This window comes from Gavialis gangeticus, unplaced genomic scaffold (assembly GCF_001723915.1).
Source record: "Gavialis gangeticus isolate Ggan-Ray unplaced genomic scaffold, GavGan_comp1, whole genome shotgun sequence".
Lineage (NCBI taxonomy): Eukaryota > Metazoa > Chordata > Crocodylia > Gavialidae > Gavialis > Gavialis gangeticus.
The window spans coordinates 68,191,643-68,203,892 of NW_017728993.1; the positions used below are offsets into that span (position 1 = coordinate 68,191,643).

At 39.3% G+C, this 12,250-nt stretch overlaps 1 protein-coding gene across 3 annotated transcripts in view; it reads left to right on the plus strand.

Moving 5' to 3' along the window:
* SUCO (SUN domain containing ossification factor) overlaps positions 1-12,250 on the plus strand; it is a 110,289-nt gene that overhangs the window by 83,731 nt on the left and 14,308 nt on the right. For all 3 annotated transcript variants that reach the window (XM_019501947.1, XM_019501948.1, XM_019501949.1), the window contains 5 exons: positions 1,445-1,510; positions 4,782-4,856; positions 5,525-5,618; positions 8,760-9,941; positions 10,973-11,060. In XM_019501947.1, the coding sequence (XP_019357492.1) occupies positions 1,445-1,510; positions 4,782-4,856; positions 5,525-5,618; positions 8,760-9,941; positions 10,973-11,060 (1,505 nt within the window). The remainder of the gene's footprint in view (positions 1-1,444; positions 1,511-4,781; positions 4,857-5,524; positions 5,619-8,759; positions 9,942-10,972; positions 11,061-12,250) is intronic.

Here is a 12,250-nt window from a genome sequence, read left to right on the forward strand (position 1 = left end):
AAGACGCTGCCAACCTCTGCTCTAGGATAACACTATCTTCCTGCTTACAAAGAATGTCCAAATATCCAGCTAAGTCTCAAGCTGCTGTTCTGTAGTAAATCTCTGCAGGTGTCAGGATACACAAGGGATTGTGAGAACTAAATAGTTAATTAGCTGAACATAGATAATGCTTTAGCCATCTTCAAGGGATCTCTGGCACTGTATCACCATCGTGTTCTCCCTACATGAAGCTTCACTCTGCCCACACTCACGTAGTCATATAGTGATGGGCTTGCTGTCTCTTCAGTAGAGCTTTCATGTGGCTCAGGTGTGTTAATCTTCTACACATGGTTACTGATCAGTCTGGGATAGGCAGCCATACTTCTCCTGCACCTAGCAGAAGTAGAAGAATTGAGATTGGGGTAGGTAAGCTCACAAATGAGCCTCCTTGGAAAAGAGAAATAAAGGACAAGAAATGACACTAGTAAAAGGAAAGCAAACCACAAACCTAGTTTCACAAATACAGGGTAAGTTTTTTTTTGGTTTTTTTTTGGTTTTTTTTTTTTTTAGTGAAGGAGTTGAAATTAGAGGAAATTAATAGAAATGTTTTTCAAAGGGAACCTTTTGATAGCTCTAACCCTGGCTTGTGCAGAAATATTATGTGGCATAGTGAAAACGTATTACTTGTCTGAAAAGAGGAAACATGGGCATCCTTTCTCACTCTGCCCCCCAATTCCCTTAAAGACCCCTGTTTCCTGCTCCATTAATGTTTGCTTTTTGCTTTGAAAATCTAGTCACCTCATTTGAATAACGATACTTGTTTAACAGCTTTCTGTTAATCTTCAGAGTTGTCACAAAACCTATGTTCTTTAAGAGGGTGCATAAGGCCCATTTCATTGATTCACTTCCTACAAAAGTTTGTTTTGTTTTTCAAAGCTGAGCATCTAATTACTTGATACCTATTATGCAGAACTTAATTAGTCCTGAAGAGGTAACGGGACAAAGATTGTCCTCTTCTTAAGTTAGGATTCCATTGTTAATCGATATAATATAGAACAGTGAATGTAGCATAAGTAGATAGTATGTTTTGTTTCAGACATTGATGGCTCATGTATTAAGATCGTATTTGGTCCATGAGTGCCACAGGGACTTCAAAAAGTTCTGTTCTTAGTTGACACTTTCCTGAAACTGATCTCAAAATTTTGTGCCTCCTGTGTTTTGATTTAAACCTATTTTTTATAACATTTTGCTGCATCTTTTTTTCCTGTACTGGAAAAGAAAAACACTTCAGTTGTAAGAAGAATTATCTGGTTTACTATGCCTAAAGCCTGATTCAAATACAGTATCGTTTTTGTCCTTTTTTTAACCTCTCTAATTTTAGTTGTTAGGATGTTTTTACCTTAATTTTAGGCTTAATTTTAGACTTGGTATTGGTATAGGAATAATTTTATTTAATTTCCAACAGATTATCCATTGGATTACAATACGGGGGAAGAGAAATCTTCAAAAAATCTCCTTGGCTCTGCTACAAGTGAGTGTAGCTGTATTTTTCTCAGGAAACTTTAATAATACTGTGTAATAATTAAGTGTTTAACTTGAATGTGATTCCATTTAATTAAAGAGCAGTCTTAGATTCCAAATATCTGGGCAACTTCAAAAATTTTACCTTCTCTCTTATTATGACTAAACAATAGACATTTTAATTAAAAATAAATGAGAAGTTAAAGCTACAATTAAACTATTTAATGTAGCATGATCTTGATTCAAATGGTGTTAGTAGTTCCTGTAACTAACTGCAGAAACTGGCTGATGGAGGATGACATGAGGAGTTGCCCTGAGGTAGTGGATGATAGGAAAGGATGTGCAGAGTGCTTCTCAGTATATGTGGAAGGCCTTATGTCCACATAAGATTCCTCATCCCTTCTTAAACTAGTCTGTTTTTGAAGGAGGTGATGTCTTGGGTAGTTTTACTCACTACCTTCCTCTTTAGCTGGCAGCATTGGCAACGCATGGGGGATGCATGTGGGTGCACAGGCACCCCCTGAGACTGGGTGCTGCCGGCAGCACCCACTTACTGCCCCCCTTGCTGCTCACGCTGCTGCTGCTTGCAGGCAGTCACCATGCCTCGCTCCCCCTCCCCAGCCTCATGAGGCATTCATGGCTGGCAGTGCACTAAACCATAATGGACCTCCTTACTCGGGAGGTCATGGGACTTAAACTTAAATAGATGTTTGAGGTATTACTTCAGTTCTGATGGAAGCCCTCAACTCTGCAGTTATTTAGGGTAGCATCAGCCATGCAATCCTTTTTGTCAAGATTAAGTGAATTATATTGCAGAGTTTACATCAACAGTGAATGCTACTTCTGTTATTGCTCAAATAAACCTAAGCCTTAAATCTGCAAAGTAAAACATTCCTTTTATCCCAGTTTCCCAAAGTTGCAGTGTGAAAGACACAGCCATGGCCATAAATACCGCATAATATTTTAGTGTAGCTTTGGGGAAAGGCAACAAATAGCCATATAAAGAGCAATCTGTTACTAAATATTAAAGTTCCAGATTTGTTTGACTTTCAGTTCAAATGAGAAGATGTAGTGTTGAGGCACTATCAAGAAAAACTACCTCTTACCAATAATTATTAAATTATTTATGCCAAAGTCCTGTTGAAATACCTTTAAAACTTGCAAAAACTTCTCAGTCTGAAAACAGTGGTTTTTCTTTTAATGGATATAGAATTTGTTCTTATAGAAACAAGTATTCCAAAATAATTAAAAACACAAAACCCCCCCAAAAAAACAAACAACCCTCCCCCCAAATGACTGAGTATTAATGACAACAGTAATTCTTAATTGTGGCTAGCTGAATTGGTTGCCTACCCTGGAATTAAATGCACTTTCTTTTTTTTTTAAGCAGCAGGAGATCCTTTGTCTAGTCTAAACAACACCAACCCAGACTTCCATTTAGTATATCTCTCTATGAATGAGGAATAGAGTGATGTTAGAGAGCTTGCTGATTAGGGATTTTGATTAATGAAAAGTGGCTTGCAGTTTTGTGCCAAATAAACCAGTGCAGGTAGTGCCTCAGCCCTCCTTTCTCTTATCAACTGGCAGATTCACAGAGTAGCTTTAATCTCCTCTCCTCCTTTCTGTTTCAACTCCTGGAAGGCATCCAGATCAGATGAGAACTCAACTATTTTGGTTACAATCTTTCTCTTGGCTTTTTAGGGCTTTCAGACTACGATTGGGCATAGAATAAAACCTAAACAGAATTCATGGAGTTCTGGAGTGTTCCTCAAACTGCTTGGGAGAGAATATTCCACCAAGATAAAATTAAATCATCATTTTAGTGATTTTATTCCAAACACTTCTGAGCCATTTATTTGTATTTGATCTTGGAGAACTCTGCCTCTCTTGTATAGATCGGAATTGTTGTTCTAGATGGTGCATTGGCATTTGAGACCACGTGGGGAGAAATAAAGGTCAGTTACATGGCACCAACATTATATAGCAAACATTTTACCACTTCTAGTTTTGTTTTTGAAGCTGAAGACATACCAGGCAAATTGGTAGCAAGCATCATAAGCTCATTTAACCCTCTACTGTACCTGGATTTCATAAAGTCTCTTACAGGTTCTCAAATGCCAACATCCACTATGGTCAGCTTTGCCATACTGTAACTTCTCAGCAACATTTTGTTTGTTAAAAATAAAAATAGACTTATTCACTGCTGCCGACATTTTATAAGAAATTCTGTGTCTGATAGCCATGTTTGATTCGACATTATTCTTGGGCCTTTCTTCTTAAGTTTCTGCACTGGTCAATGCAAGTACACTGCCACACACAAAGGGGAACTTCAGGGTAAGCCAAACCACAAATTGCGACCTGGTGCAAACCAAAACACTTCTAGAGAACTGTCTCCTAACCAGACTAAATGGAGATTGAAGTGTGCTAGAGGTTATAAAACAGTAGCTATAAAGCAATGTAGTAATATATGCTAGTCAAAGGATACTAAGGGAAATCTAACCCTCAAGTGTTCAGCACAGGTAGGCAAGGTAGAGGTGTGAGCTGTAGCTCCATGCAGCCACAAATCGTATCAGGGACTGAGTCAACCAATGTAGCACTTGGCTAATGGGCCCAAACTGGAGCAAAATATCACATTGCCAAAAAGAAGAATGAAGACAGATATCTGTAGTGAGTTTTTTAAATCTCCAAGTAGATTTGGTAAACTTGCCAAATATATTGCCAGGGCTTTTAGCAGCCTGCTTTATCGTATCCTTGGCTTGCCATCACGCTCAGAAGGTGACAGGGAAGGGGTAAGTAGGAGGAGCTGAAGTGCCAGCTTCTGACTAAAATTGGAGAATAGGGATTGGAAAAGTTTTCTTCAAAATTCAGTTGGCTTGAAAGAGTTTTTCACAGGCTGTTATACTCTTGGGAGAGGTGACTAGAAATATGACATTCCCCTTGTAAAATAACACACAGTTAATAGTTTTGTAGGTTTTTTTTTACACTGACTTCCAAAAATGTAAAATCAGAACCCTTTTTAACTGAAAGCATCATTGGTAAATATCAGGATTTACCAGATAACTTGGAAACATTTGGAAATCCATCCAGCAAAAAGCCCAGTAATTCTTTGAAAATGGACAGGTAAGAAAGGAAGCAGGAAGGAAAGGAATAGATGACTTAATCTTAGGATCAATCAGTACTTCTTGTTATCTTCAAGGTCATAATGGCAAGTCTTAGAATATCTGATGATGGCAGTGAAGTCTGATATTCTGGATGCATCCTAATCTCCGTTTTTGTTTTAGATGCCATTCTAAATATGGTAAACATTGCTGCTAATATACTTGGAGCAAAAACTGAAGAGATTTCTGAAGCTGAAGGTAAACTTCCTTAAAATCCTATCGTTATCTTAAATGTCAGTTTCCTTGTTTTCTCACCTTCACTTTGAAAAATTTGGGTACCTCAAATACTGAATTTTTCTCTCATTCCTTTTCTGCGGCATCTTCCCTGTGATGGCTTACACCATAGAAACCTGAGCAATTTGACTAGGGAAAAGTTGTTAGTGTTGCATTTAGGGCACCTTCTTAGGGGTTAAATGGTATGGGCTTCTGCCTACTGGTCCAGCTGTCTTCTGATGTGATGTTTAGTTTGTAGCTTACATCATAATTTTAAACACTGAAAGAATAGCAGCTTTCTTCTGCACAGATGTACATATCTGGAAGTATAAGGGCACACTTTTTTCTTCCTACAAAACAGTCAACAGTTTTCAATTAACTGAAAATACTGAGCTCTGAACATAAAAGCGAAACAAGGCCTGTTGTGTGGTTACTTTACCAAATTTTTATAAGCAAAAATACTATTGTTTAATTTCTTGGTGTTATAGAAAACAAATATGACTTGCTAGTGAGGAGTCAGACCTGTTAGGATACACTGTCATAGCATGCTGTTTTCTCACCCTTGCTTGTGGTTCTTTTCTGTTGAACTCTGATACTCAATCAGCTCAAATCCTATTGTACAAATTTTCTTCTTGTTTTGTGTACCATAATAGGAAATAAGAGTCTCTCTGAAAATACCACTGCCATCAATGCTACTTTGACAGCTGTGCCAAAACTGCCTGAACCAACACCTGTTCCTTCATCAGAGTAAGTAATTTTTGTGCATCACTTAGTGCCCAAGACTGCTTCATTAGCACTAATCTTAGGTCTTGTCTACAGTAGAAATAGATCATCTGAATACACTTACCACTGGTTTAACTCTGGCTTATCTGTAATGTGGCTTGACTTTAGCTTAATAATGAATGTTGGACCTAGTAATGAATGTTGTATAGGGTAAAAAGGAAATTGGCATCAAAAGACTGTTGAACATGGAAATGTCTTGGGGGCAAGTGTAAGTTTTTCTGGAGGACTTAATCATATTCCTTTCAGCCCCCTTAGGATCTCCCCTGAAGCAGGGATGTCAGATCTGGCCCACAGGCTGTATGTCTGGCCTGTGGAGCCCTATGATTTGGCCAGTGGCTGATCCCCATGCATCTTGTGGCCAGTGGAGCCTGTCTGGTGTGTGGGCTGGACCTGGTACAGCACGCACACCAGACTAGCTCTGGTCGTTTGCTCTGGTGCCCTGTGCTGGAGCCAGGGTACAGGGCTGGTCTGGTGGGGTGCTGGATGCAGTGCATCCCTGTTGTCACCCTGAGCTGTATGAAGTGCATGTAGCCAGTCTAGAAATTGGAGAACAGGGATGGGAAAAGTTGAACATGCATCATGTCAGCCTCTCCCCCAAGCGTAGGCTGGACCCAGCACTGCAGGGGCTGTATGCAGCACAAAGGGTCTAGGGCACAGGCTGCATGAGGCACCCCATGAGACCAGTCCTGCAGGCTGGTTCCAGTGCATAACATAGCCCTAATCCAGCCCACAGACTGGCCTTTGGAGTCGGATGAGTTTGATGCTCCTAAGCCTTAAACACTTCTTGTGGTCAAAATTTTTCTCAAGTGATTTAACAATTTTTTTTTTTAAGAGGATAAAATGTCACTCTTGTGAACATCTTAATGAGCATTGATCAGCGAAATCCAGCACTGACATTCTCCAAGAATTAATTATTTTCTGTCAGATGCTAGTTTTTTCTAAAGAAAAGTACTAGAAAGCAGTAGGAGCTTCTCACTTCTGATCTGGTTATCAAGCTGGGTGTGGAGATTGATATGCTGTTCTGTCTAGTTGCACAGTCTTTTGTCTTGCAGAAACCAGTCTAACTAGAAATATCTGTTACCAGTATAATTCAGTGGTGCTGACCTCTGACCCTTGAGCTGAATGCACCTTGCAGGGCCCATGTCATCCAGCTCCCAGGGCTCCCCAGAGGTCTGGAAATATGGCAGCAAGGGAACAGTGACAGCCCTAATTGCCGCAGCTTCCAAAGCCACAGCAATTAACTCTGCACTGCTACCCTGCTGCCATATTTCTGGATTCCTGGAGAGCCCCACAGACTGGATGACATGGCCCTGTATGTAAGGTTCCACTGGTGCACAGGGTCACTACTTGCCCATATCCACCAAGCATAGCCAGGCTAACAGGACAGTTTGCACCTGCAGACTGACTTCATGCTGGTTCACGACCACTGACAGCCCCGTGCCACTTCTCTGGCCTCCAGGGCCAAAACATTGAATACCACTGTTTGTAACTAACACAGTATCAAGCTGGAAACAACTTTGGTGTTAAGTTCCTATTGCTGGCATAACTTTTCCTTGATGAAAACAAGAACCTAGTCGGAAACAACAGTTTCACTTCTGCCTGATCAGACTTTATTTTTAAAGGAGGGATATTATCTTTGTGTGCTTAACTGCCCTACTTATATACTTGACATTTTTTTTCTAATGTCTAACAGTTATTTGAAACAGTGATAAATTTGTTTTCCCCCCCTCCCCAACTTTCCTCCCCAATTTGTATTTCCTCTTGAAGACTCTTTTGATTACTTTGGCTGTTTAAACATAGTTAATGGCAGAAGCTCAGACCTCCTATTAAATGAAAAACTGCTCCTCTTGTTAAAAATGTGATTTGGTGGGTGCAGCCTAAGAATTGCTTAAGAATATTTCAGACTTAAATGTAGGTCACTTCCTTTGCCTTGCTTTCATTTATAAAGCTTTTTTTTTCTAAATAGCTTCCCCATAAATACAGTTCCCATAACTTAACAGCATATCTGATTTTAAGACTGTCACTTGAGGTAAATATCTTACATTTTAGGATGCGTTTCGTATGTTGCAATTGTTTTTACCTGTGTAAGTGTATATACATAAAGAGTCTTCAAGACAGACTAAGCTGCTTCAGAATTTTTTAAAAAAGTACAATAAAGAGGGTGGGAATTGGCCAAGAAGTCAAGCTCAGAGTTAAACTGGCTTATGATCAATGAAATAGCTGAACAAATTACAAAGCTGTGGTTTTAATTGCCTTACAAGCAATAGAAAACTAAAATTTCTGAAAATCCATGCCACAGCCTAAGCAGCATATTGGATTAGTTTATTTTGTATTCTGTGTTCAAATGTTTGCTTTATTACAACTGAATGAGTATTGATAAGTGTCTTTACATTGATAACCAGTATTAACCTCATAAGAAATTTTGGGGGCAGGAGAGTTATGTCACCTTCTTTTGAGGGTTTTTTCTATTTTGAATGTTCAGGAATTCAAACTTCCCTGGCAAACTGAACCATCCAACCAGGCTGTAAGCTATTTACTCTTTCTTGAGTCATTAAAACAATCTTAATTTTTGAGTTCTTCTATTTAGGAAGGAAGTATGGAGTTTCCTATTAAGATTCCCTGTGATTTAATTTCTGCTTTGTCCATATGGTTATAGGTTACTTCTGTTCAGTTACATAAAGCTTGATCCAGGAAGGAAAAACGATGGTTCCCTGAAGCTCATATATTCAGTTCTGTCTGTCTCCACATTTGAGAAACCAGTTGGGGAAAACATGGATCCTAACGCATGAAAATATTTGATTTTTCAAATTAATATCTGTTCTTGTTACCACTAGAATATATATTTTTTTTGCATGGTGAATAATCTGTATCCAAAGACCCTGTGAATTAAGATAATTGGAGATCATACAAATTAAGATTAAAGTACACTTCAGAAAAATCACTTTACTTAATTTCAGTGGTTCTTCATACTGTATCTGACAGCTACTGCCATCGTCTTTCTTTCATGAGCATCAACTTTATGCGTTAATTTCAAAATAATTTACTGCATCTTATACAAAGAAGCAAAGAAACAACCTGGGTTTTTAACACAACTTCTGTTTGTAGGCTTGTAACTACAGAGATACCTGAAATAGAAAAGGAACAGCCACCCCTACCTACCACACAAAGCCCCATTGTACAATTAGTGCAAGAGTATGAAGAAGAGACAAGCCAGTCAACAGTAACCCTGCTGCCCAGTGATGAGCAAGAGGAAGAGACGACCCCATGGTTTGAGTCTGAGACACAAATCTATTGCTATGACCTGGTGAACATTTGCTGTATTTCTAGCTTTTCAGAATATCTGTACCAATGGTGTTCAGTTATAGTAGCTCTTCATCGGCAGCGTAGCAAAACTGATGGCAAACAAGGAGGAGAATACTCTGCTGTTGTTCAGTATCCACAGTTAGTTCCAACAGAGTCTTTACATGTTGCAGTAGAGGAACCTCTGCCTGAGAAATTAGATGGCAAAATCATGGAGAGATTGCCTGGATCTACAATTGCAAATGATTTAAGTGTACTCCTTGAGGATGTGAGTAATCAGACTGTGGATTCTATTGAACTGGAACCCAGTCTTCCTCAAACTCTCTCTCAGTCTCTCCTCATAGAAGTTACTTCAGAAGTTAAGCCATTGCCTACAATAGAAGTATCTTTGGAGCCTACAAAACAAGAAGTAGGGCAGGGTGTGTCACCAGTAACTTCCCAAGAGGATACTGTTGAGATCATTGATGAAGCAGAAAAGAGAGTTGATGGCTCCTTTACTGCTGAGAGACATTCTGTGATCTCTGAAACAAACACCGTCGCCGAATTCCAGGAAACTAGTACAAAAGATATGACTCCTGTTCAGATCATCTCAAAGCCTACAGAGACTGTACCACGGCCTGAGCACACAACAACTGCAATATCTGTTACAATAGGTAACAATATTGGAGAAGGAAAAGCAAGCACTTCAGACGCACAGAAGCAAGTTTTGCCTCCTGCTGAATCTTCTGTTACAGCAGAAATAAAAGAGGATGAGCAGACACCTGAGGAAGCTTTCCTAGCAATTCCTGTTTCTGGTGGACAGCAGAGAGCAGCAACAGACTTCTATGCTGAATTGCAGAATTCTACAGATCTAGGCTATGCTAATGGAAATCTTGTTCATGGATCTAATCAAAAGGAGTCTGTATTCATGCGGCTTAATAATCGTATTAAAGCCCTAGAAGTAAATATGTCTCTCAGCAGCCGCTATTTAGAAGAACTTAGTCAAAGGTAAGCTCCTAATGGTTAGGAAAATCTGTGTGTAGATAGTCTAAAATTACACAGCCAGTTGTTGTATGCAGTCTTGTAAAATTGTGTACAGAAGTTTTCATACCAATGTGTGAGTTCAGTAACTACTTAGCAGTGTAAATATTTACACAAAACTGAGAATAACATACTTTAAAAGCTGTCCAAAGTTTGGATGTTATATAATTTCTTTGGCATTCTTCAGCAGACTATAAATTTAATAACATCATGAAGTATCATAAAAGTGCCCCATTTTAAGGTGTTGGTTATTGCCAGGATGTGCTCTTTATAATCCTCTAAATCTATAATCCTTTCAAACGGACTGTGATCCCTCTGCCATGCAATTGATGCAGCAGGATCCCAGTACGTGGCAACTTTTCCATTTACTGAACTGCCACAACTTTATAGAAATCTCTTTAGTATTTATTCTCACTTGTTAAGAAAATTTAGTTTTCTGGTATTTGCATTTTAAAAAGGAATGATGTGGGGGAGGGATATGGTCTTCAGACAATGGTGGCAATTAAGGCCTCTGCAACTATAATGCTAGTAAGTACTTCTACTCTTCCAAAAGTACATTAGCTAAATACAAGTCTGGTTTTGCTTTATACTGACTTTTGGAAATCATTTTTAAGAACAGGCTCACCTGCTTGTCTCTGTCTCAGCATCCAGAAGTTTGGGGGATATTCTCAAATCCAAGTAGCTACTGTAACCAGGGTTTGCTGATCCAGATCTTTTTTGCTCAGTTGAATTAAATGTCTTTGCCTACAAGTTTTGTTGATGACAGATCAGTAGGATCACCCTCATCATTGTTTACAGTGGGATGGGTATTGGGAAAAGGTTGTAAGATCATATTTTTAATTTAGCTCTTAAAGGTACACACCAGGTAGGAAATCCTTTTTAACCTTTTTTAAAAATTTTAAAAAAGAAAAGAGAAGGTTAATACTAGATAAATTGAGGGTGCTGTGGCAACATGTCTGAAATCTTGACCTTTACGATGGGACCTCCATTTTTTGTAGGTACCGAAAGCAAATGGAAGAAATGCAGAAAGCTTTCAATAAAACCATAATAAAACTTCAGAACACTTCACGAATAGCAGAAGAGCAGGTATGTTTTCTGTGTGTGTGTGTGTGTAAAAACATTTCTGTTCTCAGAAAAATAAGCAACTTACAATTAATTACCTAAAACAGTGTTAACAATAATATTAAGACCAAGATTTGCATAATGTTGAAATAAAAATGCAAAAGCTGCACAACAAGCATAGCCTCTGTATTTAAAGTAGTCCTATTCTCAGCTAACCCTTTTTTAGACTTCTGTAGCAAAACCTAGGTGATAAATGTGTCTAAAAGCTAATGGGGAATGGATCCTTCTCTCCCTCCTTCAAGCCATAAGTGTAGTTTTCAGAAGGGCCAAAGCATGACTTGCACACTTGGGAAGGGAAGTGCTTAGGTTCACTTTGAAAATGGACTTGTGGAGCTCAATTTGAGTGTTTTTTATATTGTGTACTTGCTGTCTGTATAGATCCATATATGCCCACCTTGGTTTTTTCCTGGCCCCTTGTCTTCAGACCTTTAGGAAAAAGTAGATGCTGTGATTTATAAATGGCTTTGAGAGGTTGGGAACCACGTACAGTTAGCAAAGGTTGCCTGTTTCTGCTCTAACTTGCTACTGTCTGTTGTTTGTCATTTTCTAAAGCTCTTTAGACCTGGTGTTGGTCTGAAAGTGACATTCTAGGAAAAAGTTAGGATGAAAACCTGTTAAGAGCAAACCCTAAATTCATTGTAGTAATTGTCCATATGCACATTCCTGTGTAATTGAGCTCAGACCTCTTGGCCTGCAGTACCCCATGGTGCATGTACACTTTCAGACTTGTGCTTTGCACCAAGGGTGCAAGTACATTACCTCTTGGCTTGTGACTGACTTTTGACTGAGGTAAGATGGTAAGAAAACTTCCTGGTCTATTTCTAAGTGATTCATTTTCTCGCTGAATTAGTAGTAACTTGGTAAATCATTAGCTGCTTTACCCACTTGTAATGTGTCTCTTTTTTCAAAACTTATTCTGAATCTCATGGCTGTCTCTGTTGCTTGGTTTTGAGTGTGGACAGTAGGGGCTGTACAAGCTTACTGTGGCCATTGGGCAGGAAGTCCCATCCTTTTACCTGTCGGGCTTGGGAGGCGGCTGTGAGCAGTGCAGCCTCCCCACCTGCTCTGTTCATCCCAGCCTAGACGCTCAGTACTGAGCCTCACACTGCCTGTAGCCACCCAGCTGCTATGGGGGAAGGGGTTCAGGGGCTTCA